Consider the following 21,329-nt stretch of genomic DNA (forward strand, 5'->3'; position numbering starts at 1 on the left):
CTCAGGCTTTCAGAGCAGCCCAGCAACCACACTTGCTCCAAGTCAAAGTCTTTCAGGCCAGACGTGTGCAGAAAGATTCAGTCAAGTAGTGAAAGTATCTGAGAAAAATGAAGGTTTTCAGGAAGTTGCTGGCTTACTTCTGAAGGCACAGCCAGTGCTTTCTCTGGAGTTCCACATCCAGGAGACTGTCCTGGTTTAGTCCTGCTGAGACATATTCCATGCATCGAAGACCAGAATTTGCAGTATCAGTGTGGAGAAGAACTATCCCTGGGCTGACAGGAGCGAGGTGATGGCCCTTCACAGCAGGAAATGGTTACAAGCACTCAGTGTATCTTCTCAGGGTCTCTGGCACGCTGCAGACCTGGAGAAGACATTCTTTTTACACAGTTGCTTTAACTGTTTATTATACAGGATTTACTACAGGAACACAGCTAGATGACATACAAACTGACCTCAGAAGCTGCTTATACCCAGATAGCTCCTCACATAACAGAAGGCACCAATTCTTCTTTCCCTTACACCTCAGTTTTTCTGTAATCACAGAAAACTGCTTTTGCCAGCAGCAGCTTCTCCACAAGCCAAACTACTCCTGCTAGGGTCAACATTATAAATCTCCACACACAGATACAAAAGCACACACATACATGTAATACATACACTGAACTTCATCTTTCTACCCAAGAAGTGACTGCACCGGTCACAGGGCCACAGCACACCTTGGAGAAATGCCTGCTGTGATGCTGGTTTGTTCATTCCATGCTGTCTCTTACCCTTTAAAGCTCTTCTCTCCTCTCACATGCTGCCAGATGCCTCCACACTGTGTCTCTTCCCTCCTCTCACCCATCTCCTGCCCACTGGCTACAGAAGACTCACCTTTCCCAAGCTTTTAGCTGGATACTTTCCCCAGAGAAAGAAGGTCAAAGGCTCACTCTAGAGCAGCAATCACACAAGACAGAAATCTGGGATCCTACCTTGTGCTGGTAACTGTTTGAATCTATGGGAGTCTCCTTGGGTTTGTAATTACAAGTTGAGCTCCAAAAGCATTGCCCTAACATGTTTTGTTGTGAAAGCACAGATCCAGTTTGACATTATTTTAAAAGAGAGAGGGCAATGAGGCATCACTATTAATGCATAGTGAGTGGAAATAGAGGGGGGAATGAGACATTCAGAGCAAAAAAATTACTGAGCTGTCCCTGTTGCAGCACCAGCCAGGGTGAAGGGGCACCTCTCTGCTTGTCTTTGGGCCCTCAAAGCAGCTGCTTTGGGGAGTCATTTCCTCTCTACGACTATCTGCTCACCAAGCCCCACCTTTTCCATTCTATCTTGTCCATATCTCCTCTGTTGAGAGGGAGCAGAGCATGGCAGTCAGTGAAGTAATGCCCAAACACAGAGCCAAATGCTTAGCAACTTCATGCATGGGACAGTGGTGCTTAGCAATACCCTGCAGGAATTCAGTGGCATTAAAATATCTTGTTTCCATATTTAAACAGGAACAATCTCAAAGGGTGTCCCATGGCTCTGAAATAATTTTGGGCATATTAAGGTATGAAATTCATTTGGTGAAGAATATGCTTCTTACAAGGCACAGCTAGAGTCACCAAAACCAAAATTAAAAAGTCAGGACAGATTTCACAAATGGACTGGACTTGAAAAGGGAAGGGAGGCAAGAGGTTATCAAAGATACTGCCTGGCCCCAAATACACTCTTGTACTGCTGCCATCTCTCTAACTGCATCCCTTCACCATTGGCTGACATACATAATAGCTAAAAAACCACAGAGCAAATACTTTTACTTTAGACTGAACAAAAGCAGTTCCTACATTCCTCTGTGTTCACTTTGTGCATCCCAAAATAAATGGTTTTTCCTTTAGGTTAATCCTTGAACTGACACCAACAATGTATTTACAGACACACACAGAGCTGACTTGCCAAGGCTCATTCTAAGCTTTTCTACCCAGCTTGTATGTAACTTTGAGACAGAACCAAAACTAGATGTTAGAAGGCATCTCGGGAGTCAAACTGAGAAACCCCAAACTGGACTCAGCAGTATTTCTGGAGCTACTCAATTGCATCCTCTGAGCAAGTACTTCTCTGTTTGACAGGCAAGTTATCTGCTTGCCTTTCATAGCCACCAGCCATAAAGCACCATTCCTGGTACATGGGCATCAAGTGTTTAACCCTGACATTAGTCCAGGGAGCCACAGCCCATAGGGCAGTGACACTGTCTGAACATGGGGACAGGATCTATCAGTTTCTTTTTCAGAAAAATGAAGTGGTTGGCAGATATTTTGCCAGACTCTCTCACCAGTTTTGCTCAAGGGGATTTTTGAGAGGTCATTTCCTTTGTAGGAAGTTCAGTCATTGTGACTCATGGTACACCAATGAACATGTCCATAAGAGTGAGGAAGGCTTAATGGGCAGAGATGTTCATGCTGCTACACACTGGCATCATTTCAGTGAAAGCAGATGAGTTGCACTACTTAACATTGAATGAGGATATGGCTCACTGAATATTTTATTGACTTGAGGTCACGTTAAACACATTCTTGACTCCTTTCAGATCTGAAAGAAACTATTGTGACTCAGCTGATCTCAAAATCTCTTATCATGTAGACATTCTTTCCTCACTCAGTCCCACCTCAGAGCTTCTGTACAGGCCCTCAGACTTCCCTCTCTTCTCCCCTTTTTCTTCAGTATACCTGTTTTAAGATAAAGAACCATAACACCCAGTCTCTCTGCCCAAAGCAGCAAGCAGTGTCCCCATAAATCCTACAGCCAACAGAAAAGCACACAGCTAATCTTTATAAGCACAGCAGGATTCAAACTGATATCTCAGAACAAGATTCAGGGCCCAGATGTCTAATTAAAGAAGATGAAAGAAGTTCAGTTGGCTTTCTTGTGAAGACTGTATGATGAGAAATATGCCTTACACCCTCTGGAAACATTTCACCTCTGTTACACAAGGAAACACTGGCCTCTGAGAACACTGACAAGTCACAAAACAGCCCAAATAGAGCAGCTGTATCTGTTCAGACCACATCAACAAGATTCAAACTTCCTGCTCAGGTTGACAGTGCACTTAAGTATTGTTGTGGGTTGTTCCGTACTCCATTAGAAAACAGGAGTAAAAACCCCAGAGGCTGGACAGATCCCTCATACAGACAAAAAAAAAAAAAAGAAAACACAAACACCTGTGTATACCACTAACAATCCTATATCCATTTTTGTATTACTGGTGTATTTAAAGTTTAACCCCCACAGGCTTGCTTTTGTGCTCTGGGAGGTACTGTGTGGCACCCACCTGAACTCAGACAAGCTCTCCTATCCCTTCAGAGCAGATGCACTGATACTGGGGATGAAAGATAAAAAACACTAAGTCATCACTCAAACCCAAACAGAATCTTAGAACTGTTTTAGTGGGGAAGACCTTTAAGATCATCAGGAGCACTCACAGATCGAGTCCAGCCATCATAGTTTGACAGGAAGCAGATCAATAGGATAAAAGATCAAATGGGAGAAGATACTTTAAGGCACTGGAACCCGAGACTTGGGATCTGCTTTCCAGCTCTGCTGTGGTTCACTACGACAGGCTGCTCATTTTGAAGAATGCAGCTCCATTCAGCAGGCAATTCCATCTGAGATAACCTGCACGCCCAGGCATGCTCCCTCACATCCAAAGCAGCTGCAGAATGAAAGAAGTCTGTCTCGGTGCTACGGAACAAGGGGGTAAGCCCACACCTTAGGGTGTGATACAACATTCTTTTTCCCAAGGGACAGAGCATGCACAGAACAAACTGGCATGTGAGGCAGAGTTCTCCGGCAAATAGTTCACTTCAAAGTATGAGGGGGAGCACCGAAAAGGCAGTAAGAGAACACCAGGCTATCGTTCTGCCAGCCTAGTGCATTCACCTTAGGCCCAGAACACAGCCATCCCACCTAAAAGGGACACTTACTGTTTGTCAGCTTCTCCTCACCCACCCCTTACAGCCTGAAGCAGAGCTGCACACACAGGAGAGCCCTGCATTTTTGCTGAGTGATGTAACTGAATACTCCTTATGCAAGCAGAGACATTATTAAATCCAAATCATTTCTTTCAGCCTCATATTGACTGTGTCACTTGGCTTCACCCATTTACTTTACAAAACAAAACTCTAAATCTGCAACAATTTCCATACACAAGGAATAGACTTGTTTGTAATTCCCTCTTTTATTTATCCCCAAGTGCCCAAACCCCTCTCAGTTTCATAACCACTATTTGTTGCCAGTCAGGTCCAGACCTACGAGAAATGGCAATGGAAACACAGGAAACAGCAGCCTCTTGCTCCTTGAGAAGTTTTGCATTTCTTACTAGCAAGGGAGAACTGGAAATTTAGTAGGAGAGCAGTGGGAACTAATTAAGCCAGGCTCTAAATTTCACCCAATAGCTCAGCTCAGAAGTACTTTGAAACTACAAGGTTCATACTACAGACCATGAAAACCAAAAAGCCTCGGTGAAGGGCCAGGGAGATCATCTCTTTGTTTTGTTTCTTTCACCATTCTTATTCCAGCCATCTTTCAGCACCTATTTATTCTATTTTCCACCACTTGTATCATTACTAAGACAAATATAGCAGAAATGTCTCCATATATAACTTGAAATTGGAACAAGATCAGAAGCCAAAGAGGGTAAAGCCCTTTCAGATGCAGAGAACAGATCAGAGCACAGGTTTCACAACACTGACAACTACATTTTCCAATACAAAATGGTCCAAACTCCCAAGAAGGGAAGGCAGCTGTGTACTACTTTGTGTACTCTGTGTATCTTTGATCTGTATCCTGATTTCACTTCTCTAACCTATACTGGGGAACTGCAAGGGGCTAAAACTTGGGCTCTGCTTGACACAACTGAAAGCCAGCAAGCAGGATTCACATCACTGGAGAGTATCAAACACGTGCACACACACACACAAACCTGAGCTAATGGGATGCAGCTCTGGGAGAAGAGAACAGCAGCCCATTCAGTGACAGCTGCAGAGACAGGACAATCTAGCACTTAACTGCTGCAAGTGGGAGTCAAGACTATTATCTTTAACTACACCACAGCTCCCTACTTCATAACATTGTGCAAATACTCCACAGATCTACTTCCAAACATTTGACTTCCCTGAAAGCTTTACACGAAGTCAAAGCTGCTCATGACAGCCTTCAGAACTAGAGATAACAGAAGAGCACAGAAATTATGACATGCCCTTCAGTGACAGGGAGAAAGGTGGTGAGCAGAGAGCATGGAATACCAGTCCTTATCCCAAAAGGGAATGAGAGACCTTGGAAGGATCTCTTACAATTTAGACTGCTTCAGAAATTTCACACCAGGGATTTAAATAAATGTAGATATCAAACTTGCTTTGCAGTATAAAGCAGAGCACAAGCTCCTCAATATCTCAAACCTCATCTGTTTGCATTGTCCTTTGGGTCACACACTGCTTTTTGTTAAGCCTAAGAACTGAGCTATATTTAAGTGCCTTCTATGACAAACAGTTGATCTGGGGAACATTCGAGTCTCTTAGTCAGCAATTCCCACTTAATTTCCAATAAATACTCCTAGCAATAAGCTGCTGCTAAGAACCTTGTGTGCACTCTAATGCCATTGTCTATAAAGATCACCTCTTCTGAAAGCTCAGTAAGTCACCTCCCTGGACCTAAGGCTGAGCAAAGGTTTTCAGCAGGATTTGCATAGCTGGCAATATTTTCATTCAGCAAAGGACCCTGAACAGAATCAAATCATGGTGCCTTTTCAAGTGGGTCTTCCTCCATACCACCTTCCTGTAAGACAGGCACTGAGCTGGTGAGAGCAACTGCTACATGTGTGTGCTGCAAACAGGAAAAACATGCTTGCTCTCGCCAGCTTCAAGAGAAGGGCTGAGTTGTATTCCTATTTTTTTGCCAAACATTCAAACTAATTTCTTTGTTTAATGAATCTCCTTCCCCATTAGCAGGAAGGGCTCTGAGAACCACTCAATCCATCCTCATTTTATCAAACAGAGGACAGTGACACACACAAACTAATGGACTTGCTACAGGGTCGGAAGTCTTTAAGGTCTAATCCAATAAATGTCAAAGTACAGCTCTGCTTTGTTCACCACCTTAGTGTGGACTTTAGTACTTAGTCAATAAATAACATTACTTCAATAACCTCCTCTCATTTGGAAGCTGTCTAAACTCACAGGAGGGGAAGAAGTGGGATAGGCCACTTGATACTGTAGGAGACAAAACCCCTATTATTGAACAAAGTATGATCCAGAAATGAAATCCACTTTAGTGGTTTCTAAGTGTAAACAAAACCCACCCAAGCCAGCCCAGCCCAAATCCACACACCAGAGGCTAGCTCTAAGTGGGCACTGCAACAATGGGTAACCCTCAATCAAAGACTCCCTCCAAAGCCAGTGGAGTTCATTCAGGTCTTTCCAGCACTTTCAGCCATCTAACAGAGCCTATCATCAGCTCCACTTACAGCCAGCTACCTCTGTACAGCCCAGTGTGGTCACGTCCTAGACACACCAAATCAAGCAGAGATTTCACCGAGTTCTTACAGCAATCCCAGCAGATAACACATTCCAGAGCTCTCTGGTTTTCACTTTCTCCTCAGCAGCTTCTAGGCACCTCTGTTGCACACTTCTGTTGTTTCCCCAGGCTCCATTCCTTGGTTGTTTTTTTTTATTTTCTTTTTAATAAATAGAACAAAAATTACATATTTTCAGGCAAAGGCAGAGAAAACAAAAAAATACATTCCAGCATCCAAGGGCACTAGGAAATCTGGAATAACAAGCTAGAGGGGGGCATGCTGACATGGAGAAGAAGCAGGGAGGAGCTTCTTTTAAGCAATTTTCTAGTAACTAGTCCTGCAAGGAGAGCTCTGAAGAGGCATCCTCTTCCCATCAGATTCAACATAAAAAGTGGTATTGCAAGTTTCTGCATAATGGCCTTTGGCAACCAGCACCTGGAGGGGATGGGAACTACACAGTTTTTGCATCACTTTCAATCTCTCCCAGGAATGTTAGCATGTAAAGCTCCTTTACTTTCCCACGTGATTTCCCTCTTTATTTCTGAGGCAATCCAGAGCTCCTTGGCAACTATTAAGATGTCAAAAGATTCTCCAGGAGCCATTCCTTAATTAAATGGAAACAAGTGAGGCTGTGATAAACAAAAAAAGGGCAGGGCCAGATTGGAACCAAGCAGACAAAGCCAATCTCTCAAGCTGCATGCTGTATTTCTCACCCAAATGGATTGGAAACCTCACTCAGGTAATGCTTTTGGGTCCATGGATATGGAAAACTGCACCTCTACATTCATTTCGGTGGTTTTTTAACATTTAGCTCACGTTTGCTTGAAATCCAACGTCAGATGGGTCAAAGGGTGAGCTCCTTAACAAAAAGCAGCCAAAGGCTTGCAGGCTAGCTTTGAGCAGCCAGAGGCTTAGCAGCAAACTTCTTAGAGAGCTCTTCTCATCTATGCACTTGACTCAAGTATATCTGATTGTGGCTATTTTGCACCTGAGGAAGTTGTTCTTGACATGCAGCCTGAAACATCACATCCCCATCCACAGTCCTATCCTCTTAACTTCCTCATCTCTTCAGTGAACACTTCAGAATTTTGGTTCAATTTCTACTTGAAAACGAAAAAATTTTCAAGTGTGGGCTGCAGCTATCCATCAATGCCTCCTTCAGAACCAAGGTCCTCAAAGTCCTGTGGCATTAGACCTGCTTGTTTTGATGTCTGCACTCAGAATGCCTATCAGTGCTGCACAGACTGCCATGCTGACTGCCAGACAGCAACGTACAGAAAAACAGTGGGGAAGGAAGTCAGACCTTTGCCTAAGCATGTGCAAAGCTTTGTCACAGCCTGCAGTTCTACAGGTACCTATCCAGTGGCTTTCCTGGGTACTTACATGTGTTGAAGGCAAGTGCTCCACCCCCACAAAATGGGGGCGGATTAAACAATGAATAAAATGTTTGGAAATTCCCTACAGACCCAGTGTCTGTGTTCTGAGCAGAAGTGTGGAAGTCCAGAACTTGACAGTGACTTGCAGCAAATACTAGACTGAGATGTTCCACAAAGTGGTCACATTCAGAGGCCAGGGATGGAACAAGACTTGGCTCATGTAATAGAGACCTTTTCTTCACTCTCATCTGATCCTGAATGCATGGTCTATACCTGCTACCCATTTCACACAGGGCACTAAGAACAACTCACAGTAAGACCAGACAGGGAGGTTTGCTGTCATCAGGAGCTGAGGTTAACTCACAAATAAGCCAGGACAATGGAAGCAAGTGAAAGACAATTCAGGCATAACACTGGAGAATCTACTTCAGGACTAAGATTAGATTAATTTAAGTCTACCATGGGAAGCTGAGGGTCCCTTTAGAGCTAACATACACCAAAATGTATGACAAATGCACTGCACTAAATGCAGGTGACCCTTACTAACTGAGATGCTGTCTTCACCAAAAAAAAAAAAAAAATCTTCAGCCTTCTCCTATTATCCAGGCTCATTTACATAGCCTATGTATCAAGCTTATTTAGACAGTAATTTTCTCAGCTCTGGAAAAATTAACAGGACTAACAAGAACAAATTGGAAAGGTTGGACCAGATGATCCTGGGGTCCCTTCCAACCTGGCATTCTGTGATTCTATAAAATTCCAGTGAAATTCACAAATAATTTGGCCCCTTTGCATGGTTTCTACAGGCTATTTTAAAACCAAAGTAAGGTTGAGGTGTTCTGTAACTGGGCATACAGAACTTCAGAACAACCACACGCTCCATAGCTTGTATTCCTAACCAAGAGTGAAGATTCCTTACAAAATAATTACAGCCTTTTACCCCTGCAGATTTGTGTGATAGGTGAACATTATCAAGCTCTCACACTGGAAAGAACTTCCTGCAGCAACATTCACTTAGATACTCTCAGACAAATTAGTATAAGCATGGAGTAGCTTTTAATTCAGCATAAACAACACAAATGATGAATGCTACATGGAAAAAAAAAAAAAAAAGCCTTTTCAGCTAAGGTAAAATAAGCTTGGCCATAAACCAGAAAGTTATCATCAGTTTTGCAAAGCCAGAACAAAACCCAACCAACAGCAAGGAATGACTGAAAATCTTGCAGTGGTCTCTGGGGCAGGAATTGAATGAGTTCCACACAAATTTACAGGCAAGACATTGCACTGAAAAGTCTCATTTACTTACCAATGACAAGGCATGAGTTAAACAATCCACATACCTGTGGCCCTAGAAGACTTATGCTTCTGTAAGAGGAGAACCCTCAAGGCTTGCAAGGACAACCAGAGAAAAAAATTACCTCTCCAAGTCTAACGTAAGGATTAGACTAACAAAAACTACTCAGGTCAAAAGTTCTCCTGGCTTTAGACTACCTTAGGCAGGTGATCAGAATGATTGATTCTCTGGGCTGGGAAGGATCAAAATACATCACATCATAGGAGCTGATCTTCCCAACAGAGTCAGGAAACATAAGAATCAGCAGCTCTTCAGTGTTTCAAGATTCAAGCTGATATTATACAAGCACAGGACAGGAACAGATCTGGTAAAATATTTTGCTTATTAAATACAAAAGTCTGCTGTCTGCCATGGCTGGTTGTGGTCTCTGTGATAAACCCACAGTGCCCACAGGCAGACAAGGAGCCCACCTATTGAAGAGCTTGTGAATAAGTGAGCATTTATTCATCTGTTCTTTACATACTCATGCTGGCTTCACTAGAGAGCAGTAACTATGGCACCAGGCAATCTTGCCCACATTTAGATAACCAGCACACTTCAGCAGCAGTCACTGACCTTCCCTCACCACCTCTGAGTTCTTCACACCTCATCTTACTAGGCAAAAGAGAATTCTCCTCAGCTGAAGTTCCACACCCTCACCCCCCAGTAAGAGCAGAAAAACCTCTCTTAGCAGACTACACTTTGAATAGTTTGACAATGAAGAAATAATTTGAGCTAGATTCAGAGCACACTTAGCACACTCAGCAGTGAATCTTACTCAACTTCTGTTTTGTTGTTTGGTGGTTTTGGTTGGGGTTGGGTTTTTTTCTTCTACCATGAACCAAAACTTAACTCTAGAAATCACCACCCTCAGGAACTGGGGTATGCTTAAGACCTACATTTAAACTCTGGAGCCCAAGGCATTTGAAGCCTACACAGAAGTAATTTGCCCATCCTTATTTTGCTATATCTCTGCCATCATAACCCACATTTTTATGCCAGGAAAGAACTGAAAATTCCTTCTCAACAGCCCAAAACAATTACAGAAAAAAAAAAAAGTTCCTGAACATTTTCATGAATGAAAGCTTGACCAAAATAAACCAAGCATTAGACATCATCATGCTCTCTCCATTCTCTTCCTTGAAAAAGAAAAAAAAAAGGCAAAAGTAGTAGTAGCAACCTCTGTTGCCATGATGGAGCTTTGTTATATTCCTGCAGCAGGATATTACCAAATTCGTTGCTAACTTCTAAGAGTGAGCAGAAGTGTTAGAAGTAAAAATGATTCCTGGAAAAGAAAGTAACAAATTAAAATAAACCAAAAGGCAAAGCAGAACCCCACACACCTTTGTTTCTTCTCTCTGGGCAGTGCAGACAAACTGTCCCAGCTTCTGGTGCATCGGAGCCTTCATCGGTGTGACACAAAAAAAGAAAAAAAACCCAACATAAAGGCGGCGAGGGAACTGCAAAGTCTGAGAGAAGGCTCCTCCCCGCCTTTTACATGTTAAGGGCTCTCGGCTCACTGATCACAAAGCAGCTCTTACAGTCCTTATTCAAACAGTTCAGCTCCAGGGTAACAAGTTCAAAGTGGGAGGAGGCAAAAGGAATCAGAGGGTGGTAACAATCCCGAACAGACATTTCGTTCCTTTTCCATCTGCAGAACCTGTTCTTCAGGTTGGAAACTGAAACATCTGCCTGCTACCCTGTCTGAAAGCTGCGCTCCAAACCTCTTCTATCCTAACAGGTCTGCAGAGGCAAAACCATATTTAATAACGCACAGACGAGCAGCATGTAGGAGGAAAAGTTAATCATTACTGCACCCCGAGTTTGTTTTACATTTTGGACTTCCTTCTGTACCATCAGTAAAGCAATTCTCTCCCTTATCAGGTCGGTTATAGGGAAAAGTGGGGAAGCATGCAATGGGGATAAAGTCTGTGCAGAAATTTGTCTTCCCAAAACACAGCAGCTACGCTTGAAAAGAAATGGCTTTTTTCTGCCATGGCCAATATCAGAACACAAAACAGAAGAAAGATTTTTCTTGCAGTGCAACCCAAAGCTGCATGGGCAAGCAGACAGAACACTGGATTAAAAGTACTTCCAATTCACTGGTTGCTCCATGCCATATCATTTCTTGGAGTCCCAATTTACCCTGCCTGCTAAGAAGAGACAACAACATTGATTTAGGATGTGGTTTAGTGCCATAAAAGAGGTATGGGTATATCATCACTGCCACACACACACACCAGTGCAACTTCTCATGTGAAAGACAGCAGCTGCCTAAACAATTCACCAGGCTAGAAATCACAACAATCAGTTACAAGGCATGAGGGGTGCAAACAAAGTCCTGTCCTGCTCTTACCTGCAACTTTGAGTGCAAGCAAGCAGCTAACTAAACCAGAGGTCAATTCTCCTCAGTGATACCACATGAAAGCTGCCTGCCCAGAACTGAGAGATTATTTGACATGATGTCAGCTCCCCTGTTCAAAACAAACAAAAAAGGTACTTTGAATTATTTTTTTCTACATTTGGACAAGTCTCCTCCTTTCAAGAGGAGAATCTATGTTTAATGTCATACTCAACATAATCCCCAACAAACCAACTTGACTTCTAGAATATAACTCCATTTAATTTGCCAAAGAAATGGTGGCATACAGATAAATTAAACACAGGTTTTAACACTTGTGGGAACAGAGCCTTAGCAGCCTGAAGCTCTAGGTGATAAGGAACAGCTAATGTATGAATTCAAAAGCATTAGTAAATAATTAATGAGCTGACCCCATAAAACTTTGATGCACAAAACAGACAACAGACAGAGAACTGAAGCAATTACCATAGGGCACTGCAAACTGCTTACAGTTTGTTATTAAGGTCAGTTTGGGTTTCCTGTCACAAAAAGTAGGAAGAAACCACATAGTGTGCTACACAAACTTCTACTGACCATAAGAGTTTATTGCTTTGTTCCATTAAAGAGGATAATTTACCCCACAATCCCCCCAAACAACAAAACTTTAAGGAATCAAAATCTGAGCTTTAGAAGCCTAAACTTTTCTTCAGCTTTAAAAATGGTTCCCAATCTAACAATGAAGTACTCATCAGCTAACATTTCCTCCTTGCAAACAAACCCCCCCCCCCCCTAAAATCTCAACCTGCACAGGTAGCAAACTTGTATCTTGTGCTCAACACCACTGAGAAATGATACCCAGCACCTAATCAACTTTAGCAGCTGTTCACAATCATCACATACCATCCTCACCTGGGTTAGTAGCTCTAACCAAATATCATCACTTGCTCCTAACTCCACCTACATTTATGCTCCAATTCCCTCAGGTGCAGCCAATTTAAGAGATCTTGGTTGCTGAAGGAAATCACAGGACATGAGCTGGGAACAGTCACTGGCAGCCCAGAAGGCAGCTGTGTGCTGGGCTACATCCAAAGCAGGGAGAGTAGCAGGACCGGGAGAGTTTTTTTTTTTCACAAGGGCTTGTAGTGATAGGACAAGAGGGAATGGATTAGAAGCTTAAGGAGGACAGGTTGGGACTGGAGATTAGGAAGAAATTCTTGACAGTGAGGGCGGGGAGACACTGGAACAGGATGCCCAGGGAGGTTGTGGATGCCCCCTCCCTGGAGGTGGTCAAGGCGAAGCTAGATGAGGCTTTGAGCAACCTGGTCTAATAGAAGGTGTCCCTGCCCATGGCAGGGGGGTTGGAACTAGATGATCTTCAAGGTCTCTTCCAACTTAAACCACTTCATGAAGGAGATGCTGCCCATCACAGTCAGTGGAAAGATAAACTGTGGTTAGGAGGGATTTGTTGCACTGCAATGCTGAAATAACAAATATTTCTGTGGTGAGGAAGTTACCAGGGCCTCTGCTATTAATCAGTCTTCCCATGAATGAATTGAAAGCCTGAACAAAAGTGATTCAAAAATTGGTGAATTAGTTTTAGTTTTCTATTTCCTTATAAAAAAGATATAGTTTAGCCTAGCGACTTGAGTTTCTCAACTGGGGACATATCAGATCACGGTGATACCTCACGCTCTAAGTAGGAAGTGCAAACTAGCTGTGAAAGTTTCCTATTCCCTATCCCACTTCTCATGGAGCGTTTTCTTAGGCAGGCGCTCCCTCTGCTGCTTCACTGAAGAAAATGTTCAAATATTTTTCCTTGGTTGCGTTGATTTTATAGCTACAGACCAAACAACCTGCAATTTAATTTGCTGCACACTCTTCCATACACTAGGAAACAAAAAAATTCAGATGCACCTGGGGCAAGGAGGGTAGAGGAGAGGAATGTATTAACTGTAAGATTCATCACAGCTTTATTTATCATTCACAACTTTTCGTGCAGTTGAATGAAAGCTTCGATGTCACAAACTGTGTGGCTAATAAAAAGCTACTGAAAACCAAAAAAGGACGAAAAATTTACTTGTGTTTGTCTGTCTGTAGGTTGCATTTCCTTCTGTTTCTCAGCAACGAGGGGAAAACAAACAAACCAACAAAAACAACTACATGCTCCAACTGCTTCACATCATTACTGCAATATTAGTCTGCAAACTCTTCTGGAAAAGACCTATTTCAATCCAAGTGAAAACAGTTTTGGCAGAATTTTTTAGCTTCCCCTTCACATAAGCAGGATACAACTCTGAATTTAGAGATACATGGCTTTAAAATCTGGTAAGATAAAGACTTTGACAAAACCAAATGTGTCCCCAGGACTGGGATTTGGGCTGTCTCCATCAAGAAGCCCATAAGCCTTGTGACAAAAGTCACTAGTCAAGAGCTAACCTCAGGTCCCTAAATAAACTACCAACTAAATAAACTACCAACTAGACAACACCAAGAGCCATTTATTAGCAGCACTGTTCACTGAGGTCTTCACATTTATGTTTGCTCATTTCTGCCTCTCCAAGTCTCACCTTTTACCAGGGAATCAACCACAAGAGGAGGCTGACATGCTGCTACAGATGGATACTCGGGGACAAAGATCCTTCACAGAATGGTGGTGGTTGGAAGGGGCCTCTGAAGGTCATCCAGTCAAACCCCCATGCACCTGGTGTAAATCACCCAGGAACACATCCAGAGAAGAAAACTCCACAGCCTCTCTGGGCAGCCTGCTCTAGTGCTCTGCCACCCTCGAAGTGAAGAATTTTCTCCTTATTTTTAGGTGGAATCTGCTGTGTTCGTTTGTGTCCCCTTGGCCTGTCACTGGACACCACTGAGAAAACTCTGCCTCCATTCTCCTGACACTCGCCCTTTAGGTTTTTATAAGGATTCAGGAGATCCCTCCTGGGCCTCCTCTCCTTCTTCAGTCTACACAACAGAAGCACCTTCCCGCTGGGACACTGGGAGGACTGACACGGGACACCCCCAAGCTTTCCCGGCGGCTCCTGCATTCACTACAGCAGCCCAAGCGCCACTCCAGCTCGCCTCAGTCTCCCGCACTCCTCTGTGGTGACGTCAAACGCGCGCGCCGGCGCCACACCCCTGCGCCGCGGGAGCTGCTGCTGTGCTCTGCGCGCCATGGTGCTGGAGGCCGCGGGGCCGGCGCGGCTGGCGCGCTGCGGGCAGAAGGATGAACTGTACCGCAGCGGGCTGCGGAGCGGGGCCGGCTCCGCTCTGCACAGCCTCGCGGGTAACGCTTCCCCCCGGGGGTTCGAGGGGCTGGGGCCGCTGGCCTCGGTGTTGTGTGCGGGCCGGCCGGGAGGGACGCGGTGAGCGACGTGAAATCCGGCGGTAGGAGCGGGCCCGCCAGCTCCCTGCTGCCTTACGGCTCTCGGGTGTGGTGAGGGAGGTGGAATGAGTTGTCGCGGGAGTGCTCAGCCAGAGCTGGGGTGTCTGGAAGAGATTCCCGGAGAAGGGCTTGGATCTGCGTGAACTTCACATCAGTCACTGCAGTGCTTCTATGATCCCCGTCCCGTAGGTGCCAAGAAGTGGCTGGAATGGAGGAAAGAGATTGAACTGCTTTCTGACGTTGCCTACTTCGTCCTGACCACGTTGTCTGGTAATTTCCATTCAGCATTTCTCCTAACGGTGTGACAAACGAGCTGTCTGTCCTGTGGCAGCTCCTGTTTGTTGGTGACCACCAAATGAAATGACGTTGCTTAACAGTGATTTTCTTTCATGTAGGGGTTGGTTTGGTTTTCTATTAATGCCTTTTATTAAATATGAAACAACTAAATTGTCTGAATTTTGAGCTCAAATGCAGTAGTTTATCAACCCTGATGCCTGTTATTTCAAAAGCAAAAGGTCTAAAAGGAGTGCGTGAGACTGTAAAGAACTACTCCAGCTTCAAGTTGAAACCATTGCAGACACCAATGCTGCAGATGAAGTAAACATAACATCCCATTCAACACAAAAAAAATGCAGCGCTCTCTGAAACTCCAAAACCTGCTGTGCTCTGACTGGAGCAGCCTGTCGCCACTGCTCAACCACACAGAGAATGACACTTTACCCTGTGTGTTTTCTGTTAGGTTATCAGACCCTGGGTGAAGAGTATGTCAACATTATTCAAGTTGACTCAACCAAGAAACGAGTTCCTTCTTTTCTTCGCCGGGCCATCTTCATTGCTCTTCACACTGTGGTACCCTATTGCTTAGAAAAGGGTCTGCTGCACCTGGAGCATGAGATGCAGGCTGAAGCCGAGTCCAGCACCTTGCAGCGCACCCCAGCACGTGGATTTTCCAGTAGGACCTTAATACGAAACTGGATACAGAAACAAATTGGGGTACTGACAGAAGAGCAGAAGAAGAGAGTCCTCCAAGTTGTGCATATCCTTAAGCACTGCATCCCCTTGCTTCACCGGCTGCACCTGGCAGTGTTCTACATGAGTGGCACTTTCTATCACCTGTCCAAAAGAATTGCAGGAATCTCATATGTAAGTCGATGTCTTCTGTTTGAAGATGGTGTCCACTGCAGTATTTTGGCCTTTTTTGGGATGCCACATGTGTGAAATTTGGCTGCAGTTGACTATAATACGGGCAGAGCAGACTGGGTGAGAGGGAGAGGTTTATCACTGTGCAGAGGGGTTCTGAGTCCCTGCAGTCAAAAGGTCATAGCTAAGAAGTGTGACTGCACTGCAAGCAGTTAGTACCTTTTGTAACTTCACCATCTAGAGTCCAGTCTGCCTTCTATACATACCCAGAAAGTGAGAAGTGGCTTAAGAAATCCATGGTAAATACTTAGGTACAGTTTTGAACAAAAGTAAGTAGAGGTTTAGATACAATTTCTAGATGAAGAACTCCATTTCACATGGTCCTTTCAGTATCTTTCCAAAACAACATCAGCCACAGATCCAGAAATGTGTAAAGACACAAGACTCCTCAGCAGTTCCCAGCATTCATGTGGCAAAGAGGTGCCCGACTGCTTGCTCAGAGCTACAAAACAAACCCAAACAGATCAATACAGCAGGGCTGATGGGCAGACAGACAGCTCAGGACAGCTGATCCCTGCACAAATAGCAGTTAAGTGTAGCCTGACTGAATGAGGACATCTCCTGAGAGACAACAGGTTGGTAAATCCTGGAAACATGCTGATCTTAGAACAGAAATGAGAATCCCAAAGCAAGAGTTTACAGAGCAGGGGAGAGGAGGCATAGTTCCATAAACCTGCAGTAACAAAGCATCTCTGTGTCTGTGAATTCTGTAGCTGCGTTTTGGAGGACTGCAAGGAGAAGATCAGAGCATTCGATCAAGTTACAAGTTGCTGGGAATAATTTCACTCTGCCATCTTCTTCTAACACTTGGGGTTCAGCTGTACAGCTTCAAACAGAAGCAGAGAGCAAGGCAGGACTGGAAACTGCACCGCAACCTAGCTCATCAGAAGTATGATGATTTTTACTTACTAGGAAAGAGGTGGAAGCAGAGGTGGGAGATGTAATAGCTTTCATGAGCAGGGAGAACACTGCAGTGATTCTTTGACTTAAGGTAGAACCTGGTCTAATACAGTATGAGATCCATTCCTCACAGTTAGGAGCACCTCTTAAATTTCATACCTTGATTTTGTGTCCTTGAGATCTTCCCAAGAAGGGTTAATACTTGAAGATGGGTTTACTTTAAGGTTGTGTTATCAAATATTTCTTACAAGCATGCTAAATAAAATTAATTTGTGTTAATTAGAAATAGGACCAAGGAAAAGACCACTGGGCATCACTCCTACTGCACTTTGTGTTTGGAGGAACGGAGACACACAACAGCCACACCTTGTGGTCACCTGTTCTGCTGGGAATGCATCACTGAGTGGTGTAACACCAGAGTAAGTACTGAAGGACAGAGCCTGGAAGGGGTAAACATGAAATTTCTACCTGAAAATACCTGGCAGCCTGGGTGTTGAAATAAACCCCTTTCATGCACTAAGACATCCCAAATCCCCACACCAGAGTTTACCAGGACCTATATATTTTATTAAATGACTATGCATTACATAGGTGAGGTAAAGAAGGTGAGCAGTGTTGTGTCCCAACCACTGAAATGCAATTGGACTACTGTGAAAGTCAGACATGGAGGTAACTCCTTTATCTACAGACCTAGGCTGTAATTCTGACTGCAAGGAAACAACAAAAAGGATGAAATGTTCTGAAGCTTTCTTCAGCTGATTTCCAGTATAAAGGAATAAGTAAGTTACAACTAAACTGAGCTAGCTTTTCTGCATGGTATTTTAAACCTGGCTTTTGCTCTGGACTCATGAAATATAATAGAGTTTCATGCATGAAGGCTTTTATAGACACTAGAGTAAGACATTGTCCATTTTCATTTTCTCTGAAGAGTTGAAAACTGCTTGCCAGAAAAAAGGCATCCAGTGTTGCTTGCAAAGAGAACTTTTGCTACAGAGGCCCTATCTGTGCTACAAAACTCTGATGTATTACTGCAGCTGGTTTAGAAATAAGTGATCTACTTACATTTTCCTACACAGATACTAGTTTGGCTGTGGTGGAACAGAATTGGGCAAATACAACTCAGAGAATTTGCCTAAGATCTAAAATTCATCTTGACACTAAAACTGGTCTGGCCAAAGGCCTGTATGTCAATGCACCAAGGTTATACCTATGCAAGCTGTTAAGTTCTACAATAGATACACCATTTGCAGATACCATCTGGAATGCAGCTTGCAATGAGCTCCTGCCTTCCTGACACAAATCAGGAAACATCAAGAATCACTTTGGATTTGCTTATGAAGACCTAGATACTGTTCATTAGTCTTGCCCAAATGCTGCCAGAAGCTGTCCTAGAAACTTTCATCTAGCTGCAGGGAAAGAGGGATCATCTACTGACTACTCAGATATGTTTCCCCAGGTTGTGAAAGTAGGTGTTGGATAGTCAGACCCATTTAATCCCTTTAAAAAAAGAGTGAGTTTGCCTAACAAACCCTCCAGCATTTTTTCAGCCTGTCTGCTCTTTGGTTCTGCAGAGAAACATAATGGAGGCAGCAAACGTTATCAAGTTTCAGCTGGATGTGCAGGTCCACCAGACAGTGAGTGGGAGGTGGTGTGACCTCCCTTCAGAGACCACATTAGGGCATTTTCTGCATTGTTGTTGACTCTAAAGCTGTCTCAGATGCACATGGCTGTAGGTAGACAGGACTGAAAATGCCTTACAGAGAGATTTCAGAGCTTAAAACATCCATTCACTATACCTGCACCTTTGCCCTAAGAGCTTGGTGACTTCATTTACTACTCCCTGTTCAATGTCCACGGCACAGGATATTTTGTTTCAGACACCCAGACTTAATCTTGTTTTTTCTTAACACTGACAACAATTGTTACCACTTCAGTAACTTAGTCTTTTGACACCTGCTGACCTAATCCTTTGACTCCTGCTGGATTCACCAAGCAAAGATACAAAAAAATGAAAAGACCTCCAATTTAGTTCTCTAAGAGCATAGTCTGTACCTTTTAAATAGTATCTCTAGTATACGTAAATAAATGTTTCCTCATATTTGCTCGCTCTTTCTGATTCCACTTGTTAGCAAAATGAAGAAGCAGTATTGCCACCTAGATTAAAAACCAGCCAAAGACACCCCAAAAGAACTGTTAAGCATCCATCCAGTTTTCAAGCACCCTTTTATCACCTCAAGTTACTCTTTAATTTGGGCCAGCTTCCAGTGCTTTACCTGGTTAAGCTTGCACCACAAACTGGGCAGAAAATAAAAGGGGTTTAATTATGGAAACTCATTATTTCCTGCAATTAGCTAAACAGCTATATTTGGGGTTTTTTTTAAAACTTTTAAACATGACAATTCAGTACCTCTGACTAATCTCTCTTCTTTTTGTAGACAGAATGTCCACTCTGCAGAGAGAAGTTTCATCCTCAGAAACTGATCTACCTACGTCATTACCAACTGTAAAAGGAAAATGTTCCATGACAAGGGCCTCAACTCTCAGAGCCTTTATGAAGTTGTCATACAGCTTGAGATAGTCCAAGAAAAAGACTTCATTCTAAACCTGGTGACTGCTTGTGCAGGGTGGCACTTCCATTCCTGGTCTACAGAACAAATCCATTTCTGCCTCTAACCCTTTTCCTAATGTGATTCTTGACCGTATTAAAACTGCCTCTATGAAAAGCGCTAACTACAAGTGGAGTAGTTTTCTTCCCTTTGAACAACATAAATCAGATTCTCATTCTCTAAATGAAAATGTGGAGAGGAAGTCTTCCAATTTTTCATAGCATGCTTAAGGCCTTAGTAAAACCGTGCCATTTCTAAGACCCTCTCTCCTGTAAGATGAAGTAGGGGAGCCAGAAGGTGCTCACAAATCTTTAGCTCAGCTGGAGTGGGAGTTCTGGTGACAAGTGTGTCATGTACCATGCTATTTTCATAACAAGGTTCACACTAAAGCACATCTCCTTGACTTGACAAACTAAATTTCCCTTAGATCAACAGAACAAATGGAAACTCACAGTAATGCAGACTGCTTGGCACACCAAGCAGTTCACATTCAGCTTCCAAACTCAGAGCTCCTCTGCTGCTAGATATCAAGACTTTTCATCAATTATTCTAGACACTTAGACTAGAGCACTGCAGCAAGTGGTGTTTCAAAAAAGCCCAAGGACGTACACCAATACAAACCAAGCTCAATGATAAAACGTTAGCTTTGTAACAGAGCTAAAGCTCTGTGTGGTGTTTCCTAAAGTCTGGGGAAGGAGTTGACTTCAGGCATAAGACCCCCTCTGCTCTTTATGGCAATAAGGGCTACCTCAGCTAAGCCAGTATTTTAAAGGAGGAGGGGTTCAACAGCATCTCCTCTCCCCTAGGTTATTAGTAGTTCAGTTACACAAGTATTCAGAACAGGAGGGAAAGAGGTTGTTAGATGTTAATGTATCTTCTCATTCTTGTATGACAGAAAATGTACAAGATGAATTTATTTGTATTCTTCAAATACAGATGGGCAGAAGAAGCCAGAGGATCCACTCTGTGGATCCCAAGTTACAGTTTCTGTAAGTCACAAATGGCACTGAACATGGACTCAAGGTGTGCTGCTGTAAGAGCACTTCTTTTGAGATGCTTTTTTGTGCTGCAGAGACCCTGGTAGCTGGTTAACAGTTCAATCTCCAAGTGTTATCATATAAACCCCAATAGAATCAGTTTAACTTTTCATCTGTCTATAAATTGAATAAAAAATAGTTGCTGGTAACTGTGAACGCTTCACCATTACTGTACAGAAGTGATTTTCAGAGCTGCAACAACATCCCTTTTATACAGCAGAAAACTTTGAGGCATCCCTCACCTATTGAAAACTGTCAAGGCAACAGTGGGGGAAAACCAGCCCATGTCATGAAGCAAAACATGACCTTAGGAAACCACTGTGACCTCCTCACTAAGTAAAAAAAGCATTTAGGTGCACATAAAATCAAACAGGAAGCAGTGGATGACTGGGAAGTAGCTGTGAAGTTGTCAAGCCAAGTTTTTCATGCATTCCATAAGGGTAATTTATTTTTAGCACTTTTAAGTGATAAAAATAGAGCAAACTTGAACAAAATACCATCAAACTTGTTTGGCCATTGCATGCTGAGAGTCAGCTAGGGAACTACATGTGGTCCCAACACCATCTACAATCCATATCTGAGAAGTGTTAATGCCACTGAATGCAGAGATGCC

The 21,329-nt window shown here is 43.3% G+C and overlaps 1 protein-coding gene across 1 annotated transcript; it reads left to right on the forward strand.

Moving 5' to 3' along the window:
* Nucleotides 1-14,762: 14,762 nt before the first annotated feature.
* PEX10 (peroxisomal biogenesis factor 10) lies at nt 14,763-19,630 on the forward strand. Its single transcript, XM_054395036.1, has 6 exons — nt 14,763-14,874; nt 15,163-15,243; nt 15,713-16,116; nt 16,887-17,062; nt 17,357-17,492; nt 19,509-19,630. Exons 1-6 carry the CDS (start codon nt 14,763-14,765, stop codon nt 19,578-19,580), a joined length of 981 nt encoding a protein of 326 aa, XP_054251011.1. The 3' UTR covers nt 19,581-19,630.
* The last annotated feature ends 1,699 nt before the right edge of the window (nt 19,631-21,329 follow it).

Source organism: Indicator indicator, chromosome 32 (assembly GCF_027791375.1).
Source record: "Indicator indicator isolate 239-I01 chromosome 32, UM_Iind_1.1, whole genome shotgun sequence".
NCBI lineage: Eukaryota > Metazoa > Chordata > Aves > Piciformes > Indicatoridae > Indicator > Indicator indicator.

Bases quoted from the DNA above. Each gene is read 5' to 3' on its own strand.
- PEX10 (XM_054395036.1), top strand. From the start codon at position 14,763: ATGGTGCTGGAGGCCGCGGGGCCGGCGCGGCTGGCGCGCTGCGGGCAG. The intron at 14,875-15,162 runs GTAACGCTTCCC...CCCGTCCCGTAG, and splicing joins CGCTCTGCACAGCCTCGCGG to GTGCCAAGAAGTGGCTGGAA. The intron at 17,063-17,356 runs GTATGATGATTT...TGTGTTAATTAG, and splicing joins CGCAACCTAGCTCATCAGAA to AAATAGGACCAAGGAAAAGA.